At 40.9% G+C, this 20231-nt stretch overlaps 1 protein-coding gene across 1 annotated transcript in view; it reads right to left on the bottom strand.

Moving 5' to 3' along the window:
* hcn2b (hyperpolarization activated cyclic nucleotide-gated potassium channel 2b) overlaps nt 1–20231 on the bottom strand; it is a 50394-nt gene that overhangs the window by 6033 nt on the left and 24130 nt on the right. The window contains exons 4-7 of the mRNA XM_010871876.3: nt 19423–19641; nt 5110–5256; nt 4704–4944; nt 1781–1945 (exon numbers count right to left, since the gene is read on the bottom strand). Coding sequence (XP_010870178.3) covers nt 1781–1945; nt 4704–4944; nt 5110–5256; nt 19423–19641 — 772 coding nt within the window. The remainder of the gene's footprint in view (nt 1–1780; nt 1946–4703; nt 4945–5109; nt 5257–19422; nt 19642–20231) is intronic.

Below are 20231 nucleotides of genomic sequence, written 5' to 3'. Positions count from 1 at the left end.
ACACATGCACTCACACACAGATATCCTGGCTTATGGGTGGCCTGTATTTTTGCTGAGTCACCTCAGAGAAGAAGGCTTTGTTTGTGTGTGTGTGTGTGTGAGTGAGAGAGAGATTGCAGGAGATTAAGAATGTGTGTCACTCTGTGTGAGCGCATTTGCATGTGTACAGGCGTGCGTGCATGTGTGTTTTTGTGTAGACGCGTGGCTTTATGCACGTGGGCGTGTGTGTGTGTGTCTGTATGGGGCTGGTTGGTGGTACTGCTGAAGGAGAAACCAATTTGCAGGGGAAATTGCCTCCTTCACGGAGCTCACGCAGGCAGCCAGTGAGATCGCATATCCATCTCGCTCAACTCCCCAGCTTTCAAAACATTTCCAATTGAACATAAAAAACTCCCTTGATAATTACTTCCACCCCCGTTTCATGTTTCTGAGTTGCATCTTTACTCTCTGTGTTTTCCATCATTGGGGGGACGTGGAACTCATCCATCTCCATTGGGCTCTTGAAGACCGCTAAAGCGATCCAGACATGATAACATTTTGTAGAAATAGGCTCCAACCAGTCCATGAGACAAAGAGATGTGGAATACGTGGGACTGACAATACAGTTTGACATGAACATTAACTCAGATTCTTGATCCAACCGCATAACTAGTAAGTATGTTACAATATAGTGGAGTTGACAGACGACCCGCTGGCTGTTTCAAGCTGGAAGACAAAAGGGCCAACTGCAAGGAATGAGTGTAGTTTACTGTCTCTTCCATTGACATCTAAAGTAGCCAGAGCACTGCAGAAGGACCATGGTCCCCTGACATTTTATACAGTACATTAGATTTTTTTTCCTTTTAAACAGGATTTATTTTGATGCTTCCGATGAAAGGTATTAAAAGGGAATTGTCATTATCAATTTAATTTCTTTAGATTAAAACATAATTAGCTCTCTATACTTGTTTGCCAGGTCACTTAAATCACTGAGCCTTTAATCCAGAAGGCTTTTGTTGTCGGTAAACCTAGCTTAGCTAAATAGAAGGCAAATTGAACAGAATATTCATCTCCCATGTTCCTCTGTTCAGGTTAGGTGTAACACAGAAGATTCAATCTCCTCCAAATAACGTCTCTTACGTGATGTGGAATTGGGCTGCTATGGCAACCCGCTGGCAGGTGGTGAGGATGCCAGGTCCCTTTGGTAAACATCTGAAGTAAAGTCACATGACCAAGCGGTGGCATCAGCATCATGCTGAACTCAGATGCAGGGGCAGAGATATGGGGCGAGACGGGGGTGCCTGCGCCGTTTAGTCAATTATATGTTTACAGCGAGGGCTTGGAATTCACTACCTAGGAGCTCTCCGATGATATCTGAATGACTGACAGCATAGCAAGAGGTTACTGCCACAACTTCTTTACTCCTGAACAGGAGAGAGCTTTGAGAGCTAGACAGTGTGCTGAGCAATCATTTTTAAAATGAGCATCCCTCCTCGAGAGAGCCCATCTACTATTTTTTTAAAATAATAACAATATCTTCTGAACGTCATATTATGGATATCATATTTCAATAAACTAAAACAAAATCAAAGAATTCTAGAAGTAAGGAAAAGGAATAGCCTTTTAACAATAAAGCCACACAGATGGATGTCAGTTTTGTTCAGCTGATTCAGTGAAGGACAGACCGTTGTCAGTACAGGACTGTGCCTTATGTAGTACAGTATATCCCATGTAGAAGAACATTTTATCTGAAGGGAATTGAGGTCATTTGTGTAGTAGGTCAGTGGTATTTTGGGCCCACCTATCCGGTCCAGTCGGTCGATTGCCACGGTTTCGAAGGCTCGTCTCATCATGGGATATTCCTCCAGCACCTCATTAAAGTTATCTACAGACAGAGAGTACAGGCGACAGTAGGTGTCTGCTCGTACACTGGCCGTCCGTCTTCCTCGGGTCAACAGACATATCTCTGAGGGAGGAAAGACAGACAGGAGGGTTAAAGACAGTCAAGAGACATATCTCTGAGGGAGGAAAGACAGACAGGAGGCTTAAACACAGTCAACAGACATATCTGAGAGAGGAAAGACAGACAGGAGGCTTAAAGACAGTCAACAGACATATCTCTGCGGGAGGAAAGACAGACAGGAGGCTTAAAGACAGTCAACAGACATAATCCCTCCTTAGCCGGAGGGAGCGTTCTAACTGCAGAAACATCCAGCCATTCAAATGTTCTAATTTGGACTTAAGGTCACTTGGACTTATTTCTACCTTATTAACCACACTTAAGTCCTACTGTTTAAATTGATCCTGTGTGTAAATTGGTCAATAACTGAGGGGATACAGAGCGTATAGTGACTGAGAGCCATGCCAGGTCCATGAAGGGAGGGATCACCAGGGTATGTGAAAGGGGAGTAGCCTGTCTTCATTTAATTCAGGTGCTGCTTCCTTCTCTGCTACTAAGTGGCCTACTGTTGTCTTGACAACCATATGCTCTTTTTCCCGTGCTGCATCCCCAGCTCTGCCCTATCACTCCCCCCTCAGTGTGGGCTCTCCCCAATTGCGCCCCCCTCAGTGTGGGCTCTCCCTTATCGCTCCCTCCTCAGTGTGGGCTCTCCCCCATCGCTCCCCCCTTCAGTGTGGGTTCTCCCCCATCGCTCCACCTCAGAGTGGGCTCTCCCCCATCGCTCCCTCTTTCAGTGTGGGCTCTCCCTCAGTGTGATGGATATCCTCTGGCTCTCACTAAAGAATCCCCCCCACTACATTGTGATTTACTGTATGCATGGGGTGACAGCACTGGACACTGACTCCACTCTACATGTAAGCCTAAGGCAATCCCCTCCCCCCCACCCCCCCCCCCCCACTCCTAGGGGCTGTGGAAAAATAGCAATTAACTAGAAGTACTGTCTCCCACTCCTCAAAATGGTTCTTTATTCACAGGGTATTAAAGTATGACCTTGTGTGTCAGCATGGCCCTGTGACTCTCTGTTAGTCAATGGAGGAGTTACAGTTCTTCCCAAGATGAATGAGACATGGTCAAATCTGCTGTACTGAGGCTGAATAGACTAGCAAAACACAGAATAGGCCAATCTCCACCCCTGCACTCAGAGCTGTATTTCTACCTCTAAGGTTCCAATTCATAACATTTTGAGAAACTGTTACAGTATATAATGTGTTTTTATATTGACTCTCCAACTGTTACAGTATATAATGTGTTTTTATATTGACTCTCCAACTGTTACAGTATATAATGTGTTTTTATATTGACTCTCTAACTGTTACAGTATATAATGTGTTTTTATATTGACTCTCCAACTGTTACAGTATATAATGTGTTTTTATATTGACTCTCCAACTGTTACAGTATATAATGTGTTTTTATATTGACTCTCCAACTGTTACAGTATATAATGTGTTTTTATATTGACTCTCTAACTGTTACAGTATATAATGTGTTTTTATATTGACTCTTCAACTGTTACAGTATATAATGTGTTTTTATATTGACTCTCTAACTGTTACAGTATATAATGTGTTTTTATATTGACTCTCTAACTGTTACAGTATATAACGTGTTTTTATATTGACTCTCCAACTGTTACAGTATATAATGTGTTTTTATATTGACTCTCCAAATGTTACAGTATATAATGTGTTTTTATATTGACTCTTCAACTGTTACAGTATATAATGTGTTTTTATATTGACTCTCCAAATGTTACAGTACATAATGTGTTTTTATATTGACTCTTCAACTGTTACAGTATATAATGTGTTTTTATATTGACTCTTCAACTGTTACAGTATATAATGTGTTTTCATATTGACTCTCCAACTGTTACAGTATATAATGTGTTTTTATATTGACTCTTCCACTGTTACAGTATATCATGTGTTTTTATATTGACTCTTCCACTGTTACAGTATATAATGTGTTTTTATATTGACTCTCTAACTGTTACAGTATATAATGTGTTTTTATATTGACTCTTCCACTGTTACAGTATATCATGTGTTTTTATATTGACTCTCCAACTGTTACAGTATATAATGTGTTTTTATATTTATCCTCCAAATGTTACACTATCTTTTGTGTTTTTATATTCACCCTGTAACTTTTACAGAATCTACTGGGTTTTCATATTCTCTCTCCATTTTGAAGTAAAAGCAAATTGATCAATATTCTGTAAATATATACAACATCAGTCAATTCACGTGCAGAAGATGGGCTTTCTGGTGGCACAGTGACTTGGCTTTGGACACTGACAACAAAGCAATACGTGATGTCAACAATCAGTGTTGTGGACTATGAATATGTGAATATGTTATTAATCTAGACCAGTGACCAGAAGCGTGCCCCCCCCCCCAACCACGGCTCATCATTATTATTATTCTTTTTTTTTGGGGGGGGGGGGGGGGGGGGGGGGGGGTCAACAGCAACACTGCATCCTGCAACAGGCAGGGAGGAGGAATGCTTCATATGAAAATGGGCCACAACTGGCTGGAGGCAAGAAGACTAGCGAGAGGAAGTCAAACTCAAATGTCAGGGTGTTTTTATTTCCTTCTCAGTATCTTGCCTGGTACAGTTTTTATGTAAACATGGTTCAGCCAGTGTCAGAGACTAGGATTTAAAGAGCAAAAAGAACATGAATGCAGGTAGTTAACTGTAAATGTACTTCATGTGGCACACAGTAAATGTGATCCTATACTGTTGGCCAATTAGGCTGTACCTCCAAAGTAGGACCCATCGGAGAGCTTCATTCCCATGGTTCCTTTTGTCAGGACGCTGGTCACACCATGTTGGATGAAGTACATCTTCTTGCCGATGGTGCCCTCCCTGATGATGTAATCTCCGGGTTGGAAAACCTCGAAGCGGAGTTTAGTCAGCATGGCTGTCACGAAATTGGGGTCGGCGTTGGCAAACAGGGGCATGGATGCCACCAGCTTACGGCAGTTGAAGTTCACAATTTCCTGAGGGCAAATAAAAATACCCAAAATAGCAAAGGTGGAGAAACGGAAACAATACATGGATTCATTTGTTGTGAATGAAAGAAAAGACTCAAAACTTTGGTGCCTTTGTTAGATTTTTTTAGAGTGAGACTGTGTCAGGGATTTTATGGTGTACTGTTGTTTTACCTCCCGCAGAGGTTCATTAAGCTCCTCCAGGATGCTCTCCTCATCAAACATCTTGCCCTGGTATCTGTGCTCGTAGTAATCATGGATTTTCTGTCGGAAGTCAGCTGGCAGTTTGTGAAAAGACATGTACTGCTCTACTTGTTTGTACTAGAGAACAACCAACCAAGGGTGAAGGAAAGGGGAAGGAGGAAAAGAAAAAGAAAGAGATGAATCAGGATAAACATGAACATATTACCAGAAATGAAATAAGCAGATTATGCACTTTAATGCACCTGCTTTTAAAAGGGACAACGTGCCCTATTTTCAACACCAACAGTAGATAACAAAAAACAGCAAATATTTGCCAAATGCACATTTTACCTAACTATACTTTCAAGGTCATTAGAACAATAATACTGGTGTTCAAAATGCATTGCGCTCGTTGTAGGCATTCTAATACAATAATCCACCATAAATAGATTGCATATTCCTAAAACCATGAGCTAAACTCCTAATAATCTTCTGGAAAATTGAACATGAATATACAGTATCTCACAAAAGTGAGTACACCCTTCAGATTTTTGCAAATTCTTGATTATATCTTTTCACGTGACAACACTGAGGAAATGACACTTTGCTACAATGTAAAGTTGTGAGTGTACAGCCTGTATAACAGTGTAAATTTGCTGTCCCCGCAAAATAGCTCAACACACAGCCATTAATGTCTAAACCGCTGGCAACAAAAGTGAGTACACCCCTAAGTGAAAATGTCCAAATTGGGCCCAAAATGTCAATATTTTATGTGGCCACCATTATTTTCCAACACTGCCTGAACCCTCTTGGGCATGGAGTTCACCAGAGCTTCACAGGTTGCCACTGGAGTCCTCTTCCACTCCTCCATGTCGACATCACGGAGCTTGTGGATGTAAGAGACCTTGCGCTCCTCCACCTTCTGTATGAGGATGCCCCCAGATGCTCAATAGGGTTTAGGTCTGGAAACATAATTGGCCAGTCCATCACCTTTACCCTCAGCTTCTTTAGCAAGGCAGTGGTCGTCTTGGAGGTGTGTTTGGGGTCGTTATCATGTTGGAATACTGCCCAGCGGCCCAGTCTCCGAAATGAAGGGATCATGCTCTGCTTCAGTATGTCACTGATTCCCCTCAATTAACTGTAACTCCCCAGTGCCGGCAGCACTCATGCAGCCCCAGACCATGACACCCCCACCAGCATGCTCGACAGTAGAAAATGGCTAATTGGGCCCAATTTTGACATTTTCACTTAGGGTTGTACTTACTTTTGTTGCCAGCGGTTTAGATATTAATGGCTGTGTGTTGTGTTACTTTGAGGGGACAGCAAATTTACACTGTTATACATGCTGTACACTCACTACTTTACATTGTAGCAAAGTGTCATTTCTTCAGTGTTGTCACATGAAAAGATATAATCAATTTACAAAAATGTGAGGGGTGTACTCACTTTTGTGAGATACTGTACATTGGAAATTGCCAGACCAATGATCGCCTGACCTGCAAATGAAATTGTCAGGCTGATTTAGATTAAAACATATTTTACTCTTGCGTTCATAAAAGACATACTATAGCCTCAGTAGTCTATTGTTGTTGTTGCTGAACTGAAGAATAAACAGGGTATTTGTTCATTTACAAGAAGGCCTTTTGGTTTATGATTTTTTTTCTCCAGTTTCATGCATCATTGGGTTCCAGTAAATAATGTATACTCCTGTTCCACACAGACACCATGACTGTAGTTGAGAGAAAAGGTAGCCTAATCATGTGAAAAACACCCCTCCAACCACAAACAACCTTTTCACCTTCCACTTAGTTTGAATAGAGTATTGCACGAGAACAGATGCAGCCAGAAACCATGGAAGAGGACTGAATGTATTGCTTTGTCAACAACCTTGGTTTTCATACAACCCACCTGCTGGGTCAACACCTACACAACATTTTCAGGGGGAAATATTGTCCACCAAGGGGGGAGCAATGGAGGATTCAGCTTTTGGAAGTTAACAATCAACCTTGAAGTTCATCCTTAACATTTACTGGATTAGTACAACTGTTTTAGACCATTATGTTGGAAATCAAGTTTCAGATGTTGAGCACTTGCTATGTGAGATTAGGAACCACCAGTCATGAACAGACAGCTGAGATCGAATAGAGTCAATGTGACTAACCGACTGACAAGCCACTGATGCGGTCAAAGCTCTGTGTCCGCTACGTTAGGTTCATTGCATTCTCTCCTAGAAGGTGCTTATGACAGAACTGTTATGTAGCTGGTTTGTTCAAGCCTAGATGAGTATATCCTAAGACACAGAATAAATCAATTTCACTAGTATATTATGAATTAAAATTGTAAGATTACATTTGATATGTAAAATAACAAAAACAGTAATGTAACATTTATAAAATCTTCTACACCACATGGACTGACAATCACAGTGATCCACATGGACTGATAATCACAGTGATGCACATGGACTGACAATCACAGTGATCCACATGGACTGAGAATCACAGTGATGCATATGGACTGAGAATCACAGTGATCCACATGGACTGACAATCACAGTGATGCACATGGACTGACAATCACAGTGATCCACATGGACTGACAATCACAGTGATCCACATGGACTGACAATCACAGTGATGCACATGGACTGACAATCACAGTGATCCACATGGACTGATAATCACAGTGATGCACATGGACTGACAATCACAGTGATCCACATGGACTGACAATCACAGTGATCCACATGGACTGACAATCACAGTGATGCACATGGACTGACAATCACAGTGATCCACATGGACTGACAATCACAGTGATCCACATGGACTGACAATCACAGTGATCCACATGGACTGACAATCACAGTGATCCACATGGACTGACAATCACAGTGATGCACATGGACTGACAATCACAGTGATCCACATGGACTGACAATCACAGTGATCCACATGGACTGATAATCACAGTGATGCACATGGATTGACAATCACAGTGATCCACATGGACTGACAATCACAGTGATCCACATGGACTGACCATCACAGTGATCCACATGGACTGACAATCACAGTGATCCACATGGACTGACCATCACAGTGATCCACATGGACTGACAATCACAGTGATCCACATGGATATCTTTTCCTATCAGTTCGTCTCTCATAATCTCCCTTTAACTCTCTATCACTTTATCTCTTCCAATCCCTTTTACTCTATATTACAGTATCTCGATATCTCACTGCCTTTCATTCTCTCTCTCTGAGTTTATCTCTGCATTTCGTTCCATTTTATTTGTACTGGACTGTGGAGGTTTATGTGTTTAACTACATATTCTTATTAGTTCAGCATCAATTAATAAATTACTAAATCAATATATGATATGTTTCTTGTATTTGCAGTTTATTGACTGACAATGGTGAAGTGGGAGTTGGAAGAAAATACAGAAGTAGCTTGTTCTTTGAACATAACACACAGCCATACTGATTATCGCTTATTCTGAACCACTGCAAATATGTATTCATTTATGTAACATTCACAAGCATACTGGTATGACCACCTAGTAAATAAAATTCCTTGACACTTCATATTGATTATATGAGTTGATTTGTCTAGTCAAATGTGAAATCAATCAAGCACAAACTCAATCAATAGTTACACACGTAGCCTCACTAATCATATCAACACCCATGTACCACAGAGGACTGTGGGTTTGCAGGTGATTTAGTATAGCATCTTATCATGCGCACTCAATTCTATATTCCTTTACAGTGTTGTTGTGTTCATAGCATGTCAATAGTAAATTCCCACAGGCAGGATTTATATGAATGGGAGAGTGCCGGGAGCAACAATAACCTCTGGTAAAGCTGTTGCGTGTGATAGGCCAGCCACTTGGTCAGGAAATTCGATTTTGTCACTGCTGAGGTGGGAGGTGACATATGAGCAGTTTGATGTGATGAGATGTGACCCCTGTCCGCCTCCATTGCCTGGTCTCATAACATATCACTCTTCAGAACAGCACAGTCTTCCCTCCCCCAACCATCTCCCTCCTTTCTATTTCTTCTCCGTATCTCTGTCATCCCTGTTCCTCTCTCTCCTTTCACCGTATTTCTTCTCCCCTTGATCTCTTTCCCCTTTCCTAGCCATCACTCTCTCATATTCCCTCTTCCTCTCACCGTTCTATGGCCTCTTCTCTTGTTTTTTTCTGTAATCTTGACGCCTTCCACCACTTCTTGTACTTGGTTAGCCAAACTGTAGCCGAACCAGTTAATGTGTCATACGTGTCTCAGGGTGGGCTTGTAGCATGAGAGGAACTTAAAAAACAGTTTTAACAGCCTATTGTTACATTCTTGCATTAAAATATTCACATTCTTCTCTTCTCCCGTGAAACTTCAACCAGGTCCTAAATGAACAACAGAAAGTGCTCCTCTAAAACAATTTTGGTAAAGAAACAGATTTTATAGGGCCCTCTACATTTTATTTTAACTTTACAATAAGCATAAAAATCTGATTTTAGACCTGGACACATTAACATTACAGGTACTACATTATACATTTTATAAATTATATTGTCAAAGGCTTGGATGAAATGTGTAATTGCGTGGCTCTGTTTATTGACCTATCAAAGGCTTTTGATACAGTTGATCATACCATTTTGACGAAGAAATTGACTTCTCTGTGCTTGGTTGTGGACACCTGCTAATGGTTTCACAGTTAACTTGACTATAGAACCCAGGCCATAGTAACCAATGAGATTCAATCAGATTTTCAAGTATTTCACAAATTAATTCCCCAGGGTTCAATTTTGGGTCATTGCATGTTCACTCTGTATATAAATGATGACACAATATTGAACACTGTTGCCCATCTCTTGATCAAGACTTTGCACATCTGCAGTCTAAATTATAACTAGCAACAAGAAACCAGGCAAGCCTAGTTCAGCCGGCCCGCAAAAGAAAGGGTTGCCATCTCAAGACGCAAACCCAGGTCGCCCACGTGAAAGGCTGTGTCGTCAACCACTACACCACGGAGCTGAACATCTGCTAGGTGTCACGTAGATACTAATGGTTTTAGCCTGCAAAGTTTTCTTCTATACAGAATAATTCATAAGGCGTACTTAGCTTCCTGCGAGGAGATACAAACTCGGGACCTATAGTTTACCAGTCCGCTTCTCTAACCACTACACTATTTAACAAGTGGTAGTCAGTCAGGCAGTCACTCACTCACTCAGTAAGAGACATTCACTCTTCTTGGCCGGCTCTGCTTACCTGGTCCCGCACAAAAAGTGAGTGCTAAACGCAAATAATTAATAATTACTTCCATTCCCACAAGACTGTAATCGTTTCATCATCCATAGGCGAATGATCATTAACACAACAGTGCTTTCTGCTTTCGAGCGCCTAAAAAACAGTGAGGGTTGCGGGGTCACAGGTAGATCACTTAAAGTTTATCAAGGGTTATGATGGTTTTAAAGTCTTCCTTGGGTTTTCGCACCCGTAAAGAAATAGTTGCTATTACTAATATATGAATGTACAGTATGTGTGACATTTATTTTTTATTGCCTTGTGCCCTGCATAACCACAGGGAATATTTTGGGATTGCAATAGTTCACTTAAGGTCCATGAAATACATTAGAACCCCGACATTCAGACCTCTATATATATTATAGGCATTCAGATGTATTAAACTACTTAAAACTGTCTGAAGTTCACATTCCAAGCAGTATCACACATGCAAAAAGGATGCACAATATGCTCTTTAAACAGCAAAGCTCATAATAAATCTGTAGATCATTTATAGTCTTGTTAAAATTGTGTGCTATATACTGTACTGGATGCATAATTGTTTTTAGTCATGCCCCCCCCCCCCCCCCCCCCCCCCCCAAGCCTGCACCCAAGGTCTAAAGGAAAACAGTGTGGGAACACTGATGTAGTATATAAACTAGTCATATTTTAATGCAATGCATCAAGGGATAGGCATCACAACAATGCTAGAGTTTTTATCATTCTAAATTTCAGACAGTAGTATGAAAAGAAAATTGCCAGCAAAAAGATATACCCTCATGATGTACTTACATTTCTAGAGCACCTGATTTTGCAAGTTCATGACACTATTAGCATTTATAAAAAAAAAATTAAATGCACATTATAAGTCTATGTCAAGATTTACACAACACAAGTGAAAGATCGTATGTACTACAGCCCTGCTCCAGCCCTGCTCCAGCCCTGCTCCAGCCCTGCTCCAGTCCTGCTCCAACCCTGCTCCAGCCCTGCTCCAGAGATACTGTCCTGGTCCTTTCCATTCCAACCCCATGTATATGAAGCCTTCACTGACTGTCTAATTATTTGAAAGTGAGCTAAATTTGGGTTTTAGTGGGAAAAAAAACAAGATAGTTTTTTCAGCAGCAGAGTTCGAGACACCTGGCTTATGCTATTGTGAATACAAAGGGAACATAATATTTTGTATGATTTTGAGGTATATGAATAGGTTATCTTACTGAAATAGCCAAACTCTTCATTCATGAAATACAAATGAATTAGGAAATGTAAACTGTTACATGTGTGCAAGCAAAATAAACAATTGGTCACAATTAAACCCAAAGATTACTTTTTATTGAACTTTTTCGACAGGGTAAGATTTGATAAACACTATGGTACAATGAATGACGTCATTGCCAGGCATTTGAACAGTTGGGTGAGTGATCATACCTTTCTATGAGAGTTAACTTGCTATATTAATTCTAGCCTGAGCCAGGCAATTGATAACACAAAAGAGAAGCTAACCTGCTAGTAGCCTACACCACTAAACACAATGTTCCTTCAATTACCTTCCAGACCTCTGTAGTAATATAAAAACAACTTTTCAAATAGCAGTTAATGCTTTTTGTGCATTTATTTAGCAAAGTATACATTTCAGGTTCCACAATAACATAACGTAACAATCTGTGCTTGGGTATAAATGACCCAATGGGGAAGGTGTGGTCGATGATTGGTTGGTAAACTAAATACTGACTAACCCAATGCAAATCATGCTGGGAATGTCTATTAACTTTCTTATTTACTAAGCTCAAATCTGACACATTGCTCTGCTGGATCTTCCAAGCATTTGGGCATAAGTGTCTGAGAATGAGTTAATTCAACAAAAAAATAAGTAATCCCATTTGAAAGAAAAAAATAAAGATATTATGAAATAAATATCTGCCAAAAACTGTAATACAAATGTATATTAATATCATTGTCTAATTAACTATATATGGAAATCCCCCTTCGAAACAATGAGTCAAATCCTTTTGTTTTCTGCATTATACATTTTCAACCATAATCTAATTCCTTCTTAATTAATTACAATTGGCCTTGGGTTTTTAACGCAAACATCTACAGAAATATATAATCTGCACTCTCATTACCATCTCTTCAAAACAACTGACAATTTAATTATTATAGAATACTGCTCTGAAAAAATTAAGAGACCACTGAACCAGCCTTATTCACCCATCAGCCTTATTCACAAAGTACCTTTATAGATACCCAGCCTGAAACCCCGAAGAGCAAACAACAAGAGTTAATGTACAGTGGCTAGGAAATACTCTCTAGTAGGGTCCAGAATTATCAAGATACCTAGAGCGGAACCATACTTTGAGGAGTTGCCAGTCATCTTCTGGCTGTGCTTGGTGAACATTATAAGATTATAAGATTATAAACCATTTTGTTCATTTGTAATTTTGAAAAGGTATCACTTATGACTGGCTTTCTTGAACGTAACAAAATCATTCCAATTTGCAGCATGTCACTAACAGTAAAGATACAGTGAGAGATTTCTCAATCTAACTGAGAAAGCTTTCCAGGCCCTGCTGCAGAGAAGCATCCCCACAGCACAATGCTGCCAACACTATGCATGGCAGTATGTGGAAATCGTGTTTTTAGTTTCCCTGTAAATGTCGTACTCACATGGGCACCTGAATGGCGCAGCGAAAATGTCACTGCTTGATGTGAATCGCCAACTGTCCGGGTTTCCGGGAAAAGTAATCAAATATCGTTGCCTTCTCTCATCTCACTACAGTGTGATCTTAAACAGAAATGTTTTTACCCATATCAGTCATTGATCTAAAATTATTTATTAAATTATAATTTTCAACCAGTAACAGTATGCAACACGTTGTTGTCATGGCCAGTGTTGTCTATGTGTTGGTTACAATGTGGTGCATGGTGATCAAACCCACACATTTAAACACATTAAAAGACACCCATAAAGTAAGACGTTATACAACAGTTCCTTAGATATTCCACTTCACCAGAAGTCAGACTGAAAGTGCACTTCTTTAAAGCATGCTTTAAAGCTCCACTAACATGACCCTCAATGTCCGAAATAATACAGCTCATCCTCTGAGATCATATTTCTGTGCCACTGTCCATCTAATGACATTAAGCTCAACCCAAAGATACATTGGAGTGGAGGCTATATCATAGATATATATCATATTGTATGTATCATATTTTCTGTCCCCTCATCTTTAGATTTAGGGGCGTAGAGAACAGAGAATGTTTTTCTGTATATATTTCTTTGGACATGAAGCAACTAGTTTGTGGCGTACTGTAATGATGCATGGCCGTCAATGAGAGTGGGAGCTGTCATGGAATCAGAGGAGGAAATTAAATTGGCCCTTACATTCACATGGGACATGGCAGGACAAAGCAGGGCTCAGTGATGTGACGGGACTTAAGTGTGTATGTGTGGAGGGGTGTCCAGAGTGGATTACATTATACCAGAAATACAGGGGATATAAAAAGTCTACACACCCCTGTTAAAATACTAGGTTCTTGTGATGTAAAAGAATGAAACAAAGATAAATCATGTCAGAACTTTTTCCACCTTTAATGTGACCTATAATGTGAACAATTCAATTGAAAAACAAACTGAAATCTTTGAGAAAAAAATAAATATAATAAACTCACAATAACTTGGTTGCATAAGTGTGCACAGCCTTAAACTAATACTTTGTTGAAGCACCTTTTGATTTTATTACAGCACTCCGTCTTTGTGGGTAGGAGTCTATTAGCATGCCACATCTTGACATGGCAATATTTGCCCACTCTTCTTTGCAAAAGCGCTCCAAATCTGTCAGATTGCGAAGATATCTCCTGTGCACAGCCCTCTTCAGATCACCCCACAGATGTTCAATTGGATTCAGGTCTGGGGATTCAGGTAAATCTTCTTCTGGTGAAGCCATACTTTTGTGGATTTGGATGTTTGCTTTGGGTCGTTGTCGTGCTGAAAGGTGAACTTCCTCTTCATCTTCAGCTTTCTATTGGACACCTGAAGGTTTTGTGCCTTGGTACTTGGAACTGTTCACAAGGCCCCGGTTCCAGCTGAAGAAAAACAGCTCCAAAGCATGAAGCTGCCACCACCATGCTTCACTGTGGGTATGGTGTTCTTTGGGTGATGTGCAGTGCTGTTTTTGAGCCAAACATACCCTTTGGAATTATGGCCAAAAAGTTCAACCTTGGTTTCATCAGACCATAACATATTTCCCCACGTGCTTTTGGGAGACTTGATGTTCCGTTTTGCAAACTTCAGCCAGGCTTGGATGTTTTTATTTGTAAGAACAGGCTTCCGTCTTGCCACCCTACCCCATAGCCCATTCATATGAAGAATAAGGGAGATTCTTGTCACATGTAGCACACAGCCAGTACTTGCCAGAAATTCCTGCAGTTCCTTTAATGTTCCTGTAGGCCTCTTGGAAGCCTCCCTGACCAGTTTTCTTTTCGTCTTTTCATAGACTTTGGAGGGACATCCAGTTCTTGGTAATGTCTCTGTTGTGCCATATTTTCTCCACTTGATGATGACTGTCTTCACTGTGTTCCATGGTATATCTAATGCTTTGGAAATTAATTTGTACCCTTCTCCTGACTGATATCTTTCAACAATGAGATCCCTCTGATGCTTTGGAAGCTCTCTGCGGACCATGGCTTTTGCTCTGAGATGCAACTAAGAAAATTTCACTTTAAATGATGGCAGGTGTGTAATGACTTCTACTTAACATGAGTTTGAATGTGATTGGTTCATTCTGAACACAGCCACATCCCTAGTTATAAGAGGGTGTGCACACCTATTGTAAGGTTTTCATTTTTCATTTTTCCCCCTCGAAGATTTCAGTTTGTTTTTCAATTGAATTGTTCACATTATTGTTCACATTAAAAGTGGAAAACATTCTGATATGATTTATCTTTGTCTCATTCTTTTACATCACAAAAACCTGCCATTTTAACAGGGGTGTGTAGACTTTTTATATCCACTGTTGCTTAAGTCTGGTCAAAGAGATGGGATTGAAAATGATGTGGCCTTGTGCTATACCAAATAAAAAAATGGAAAACGAAAAAACGGAATAAGGACACAAAGTCATACACTAGAGCAAATACATTTTCATTGTTTTATGCCATTAACATGCCCACCGAAACGCCTGTGTTTTATCTGTGGATTTTTCTAGACTTACTACTATGAACTTTGAAACATAACAAACATTTGGGAAAATAAAAGCCTGTGACACTTTGAAAACATTTACTCATTTTCCAGAGAGGACAGAGGGGTTGCATTGAGTCAATGAAGGCAGTTGGTTGAGAGGACTCTAGTGGAGAACTGCATTTCCCAAAGGCCCCTTGGGTCTTTCCTTCAGAGCCTATTCAGCAGTCCTGCTCCATCCCTCCAGAGGAGGAGGAAGACAGTAACAGTTACATAAGGGCTAATGCTCTGGGCAGTGTGGCTGTGTCTTCTAGCAGATGGTGTTTCACCCAGTTAGACATCAAGGACAAAGCGAGGTGATGGGGGTGGGGGGTGGGGAGGAAGAAACGAGGTGATGGGGGGGACGGAGAGAGGTGGAATAGGGATGTGACAGAGGACAGGGCACAATGACAGAAGGGACACTGCTGCTGCTTCATCACATTCCATACTGTCCTCAATATGACAGACACTATGTTACTCCTCCACTGAACCTTATCAGGCAATTAGGACTCCACTTTACAGGATTTCCTGTGTCCTATATGAGAAAACTACAGAATCCACACAGCAGACAGTACAATGTGTGAGTGTTTCTCTAACTTACAGTGGGGAGAACATGTATTTGATACACTGCCGATTTTGCAGGTTTACCTACTTACAAAGCATGTAGAGGTCTGTAATTTTTATCGTAGGTACACATCAACTGTGAGAGACGGAATCTAAAACAAAAATCCAGAAAATCACATTGTATGATTTATAACTAATTTGCATTTTATTGCATGACATAAGTATTTGATCACCTACCAACCAGTAAGAATTCCGACTCTCACAGACCTGTTACTTGTATAAAAGACACACTCAATCAAACAGACTCCAACCTCTCCACAATGGCCAAGACCAGAGAGCTGTGTAAGGACATCAGGGATAAAATTGTAGACCTGCACAAGGCTGAGATGGGCTACAGGACAATAGGCAAGCAGCTTGGTAAGAAGGCAACAACTGTTGGCGCAATTATTAGAAAATGGAAGAAGTTCAAGATGACGGTCAATATTTGTCAGCTTACTTTACATGCTCTGAAATTGAAATGAGTACCAATGTATGAGTACCATTTGTATGAGTGCAATGTTGGGATCCTTTTGTTGATTAAATGTTATTTTTGGATTTGTGTGTGTACTTTATGTGTGAACCTCTGTGTGTGTTTCTGTGTGTGTTATAAGGAGTGAGACAAATGAGGAGGAAATGTGGGTGTACCTCAGTGACTTTGTACTTCCTGTAATGACCAGCAGAATGTTTAATCAGAAACAGATGCCCTGACTGCCTAATGCAGGCCCAGACACCACACTGTGTGCATCCTGATAAATCAGCAGCCTCTGACTAAAAGTCTGGGCCGTGCATGGAATGAAGACATCTTTCTCTCATTTGTGACACCGTCATTTGAAAACGTTAAAGAGGATTTGCTGGGTGCCAGAAGCATTATGACAAATCCGTTTGAACACAGAAGTCACAGCTTCCTGTTTACATTGATCTGAGACAATATGACCACGCACTGAAGCTTACGTTTACACCAACCTGTACAAAGGAAAACTCCCGTGGGGATCGGAGGAGAGTTCTGACCCATTGTGCCATTATCAATGTATTGTCTGACGTCCGCTTCAGTGTGCATCACAGGACGCTGTGGCCCAGTAGCTGATGATTAATATGAAGCTATCATGGGCCTGAGGGAAATCTAGACGGGATGAGCTGCCTTAGCTGGACCATGGCAGTCACATTGTTAGTTCAGACATGATAGAGGAAGTGGAGCATAAGAGAGAATACCGTTCCAGGAAGAGACGGGGCCTTCGTGGCTTGGCGTGCTCTCCCTGTGCATCTCTTTTGTTGGCACTTTTTAATCTCCATCTCTGTCCCTGACTAGGGAGTTGTGGGAATCCAACTATTGTGCCAGGCTCATACTTTTTGTAGTAGGTTTAAAATTATTAAAGGATTATATTATTTTAGTAAAAACAGAAAAGTAAAAACAGAAAATAACTTGTAAAAGTTATATCTATTGGAACCCATCTGGATATTTCAATTATGTAACTTTAATTAGATTTTCAAGCAATTTTTCTGACCCAACAGAAACACCATCAATGTACATATGAAAATAATTCAATGTCACATAGGAAAAATACTCTTTAGACATGAAATATCTGGCCGGTGTTTGGGTATGGCTTGGTTTGGTGTGGCTATTTGAATATTCAAATATCCAAACGGACATTAATAGTCATTAACTTACGTCAGTTTATTCATTTTTGTGGGTAATAAATGTTGGACTATTTTAACAATGAATGGCGGTTGTCTAAACTAAATACAATTATCTATTTCACATTGCTGTATAAACTATGAGTATAGACCACAACAATAAAAACAGACAGAGTAGGAGATTCATAAGAACAAATGTTCATGGGTAACTGGATCCTAGAACATGTGGTTGTGGGTGAACGTGATATGGCTTTTCTTTTTTTTTACTGGGTGAATGTCAGATGTCCTTTACAGTTCCCACCGTTCTTTGTCATTGTTGCAGAAAAGGGTATTGCTTTTCACTCAATTTATCACAGTTTCTATTCTATGTGTTGTTGTCATTTGTTGGTTTGGTTGTTGGTTGTTTTGTATTTGTTTTAATGCCATGTACAAAGAAAAAATAAAAAATGTCAAGAAAAACTTATGGGTGAGGTTTTACCAATGCAAAATGCAGAAAACTTTTAGGATATAAGGTGCTTCCAGGGGGGTGAAACGGCCCAAGGCTTCTTACAGCATACCACTGCCAACAAGTCCCTCAGAGTGCTTGGCTCAAAATAAAAAAAGAATAAAAAAATGGTTGATGGCCATGCTTAGCACCCAGGGCCTCAAATGGGATAGTGTGGCCCTGCTAAAACCCACAATAGTTATGTAATGCAAGAAATGACAGGCCCACCACTAACCCAAACACATCATGCACATATTGTGACAACCTGCACTTCAAGCCACTGCTCTCTTCCATTCATCCTACCAGAAAAGTGTCAGTCAATCTATACTGAAATGTTTATTCATTATCCAATGCAGGTGAAATATGTGCCTTATATGAGGTACACAGTAGATAGGGACAATGTAATATTGCTTGGGTGAAATCGATTTCTGGGAATTTTTGTCCCTCCCAGTCTCATGGTATTTATCGTTATCTGATGGGACACTTGGTTTATGTAACCACTAATTCCAAAGCAAATTCATTCTGTTTCAAACACACAATAGCTTAAACCAACAGGCTGTATAAACTAATTCCCTCTCGTCACTCTCTTATACCTTATTTTGTGACCCAGAAACCAAGATGTTTATCTCTTTAAAATGATAAGCCAAACGACTGCTGGACAGTGCCAGGAACAAGAGACAGAAGAGGCAGAAGAGAATCATGTCCCAGGTCTTGAAGTGCAGCCAAGCAATGGATGACAGAAGCCGAGTTGGACGCACTTTTCTCTTTTGTTCTGAACATTAGCCAGACGCCGCAATTAGACAAGAAAGCCTGACCAGTTACAGAAGACCGTGGGGACATGCTGCCAAGGGACTAAAAAACAAACCGCCAGTAGACCTAGTACCCAAGAAACCGATGAAGACTCCATGACGTTAATGAGCAATGCAGCCCATCTAAGAGATGTTGACCACATGCTCAAAGGAGACCGGGCCGGTGTAACGCCAGGCGCTAGTAATTAGCTCACTGATGTGTACAGCCCCAGAGTTTGGCCCTCTCACATGACCTGGACCTCGTCTGTGGCCTTTCAGTGAGTTGGACGGTGAACCTACCTTCTCCTGATACTGACGCCGCGAAGAGTCCAGGGACTGGATGAGGGCGGTGGCGTGGCCGATGAACATGGCATAGCAGGTGGCACCGACGATCATGCTGAGCATGGTCAGCCAGATATCGGACATGCTCTCCGGGGCCTGACGCCCGTAACCGATACACAGCATGTGACTCATGGCCTTGAACAGGGCAAAGGAGTACAGCTCGCTCCACGAGTCGTTCTGTTGGGAAAGAGAGCAGGGTTTCGATTACCAAAGAAGACATTGGAGTAACAATAACCCCGCTCTGCATTTTCAATGTCACTGCGCAAAAAATAACATGAGGAGGATTCTAGCCTGTGAGCATTAAATTCAAGCCTTCAAAGAGACAGGAGGAAGACAATGGAGGGAGGAAATGAGACATAGTTCCTAAAAGAATGCTGCGAGCACTCCTCCATAGTAGGTGAAGAGTTGGTCTCCACTGTGTTAACTAGCTGCTTGTTAAAGGCCTAATCACTTCAGCAAAGTTTGCTCAGGCATGGAAGGCCCGTTCTGACTGGGCTCTAATGAGGAGCCAAAACGTTTGCCTCCCCCACACTATCTTTGATTTGTGTATAAAGTAAACCTAGCCATGTTACAGCCATAATAAACACTCTCTCCTCAGCCCTAGAAAGCAACCCCAACTGAGAAACACAGCCTGGCCACACATTTACTCATCTTAAGCCAGCTCCATACATGCTCACCTCCCAGTGATGCTGGCTCAGAGTTACACTGTCCTGGCTATACAGAGCAGAACCAAACAGACCTGTGTCCCCTATCACTGATTGATTCTT

Source organism: Esox lucius, chromosome 8, assembly GCF_011004845.1.
Source record: "Esox lucius isolate fEsoLuc1 chromosome 8, fEsoLuc1.pri, whole genome shotgun sequence".
NCBI classification, from domain to species: domain Eukaryota; kingdom Metazoa; phylum Chordata; class Actinopteri; order Esociformes; family Esocidae; genus Esox; species Esox lucius.
This window is presented reverse-complemented; position numbering and strand designations above follow the sequence as displayed.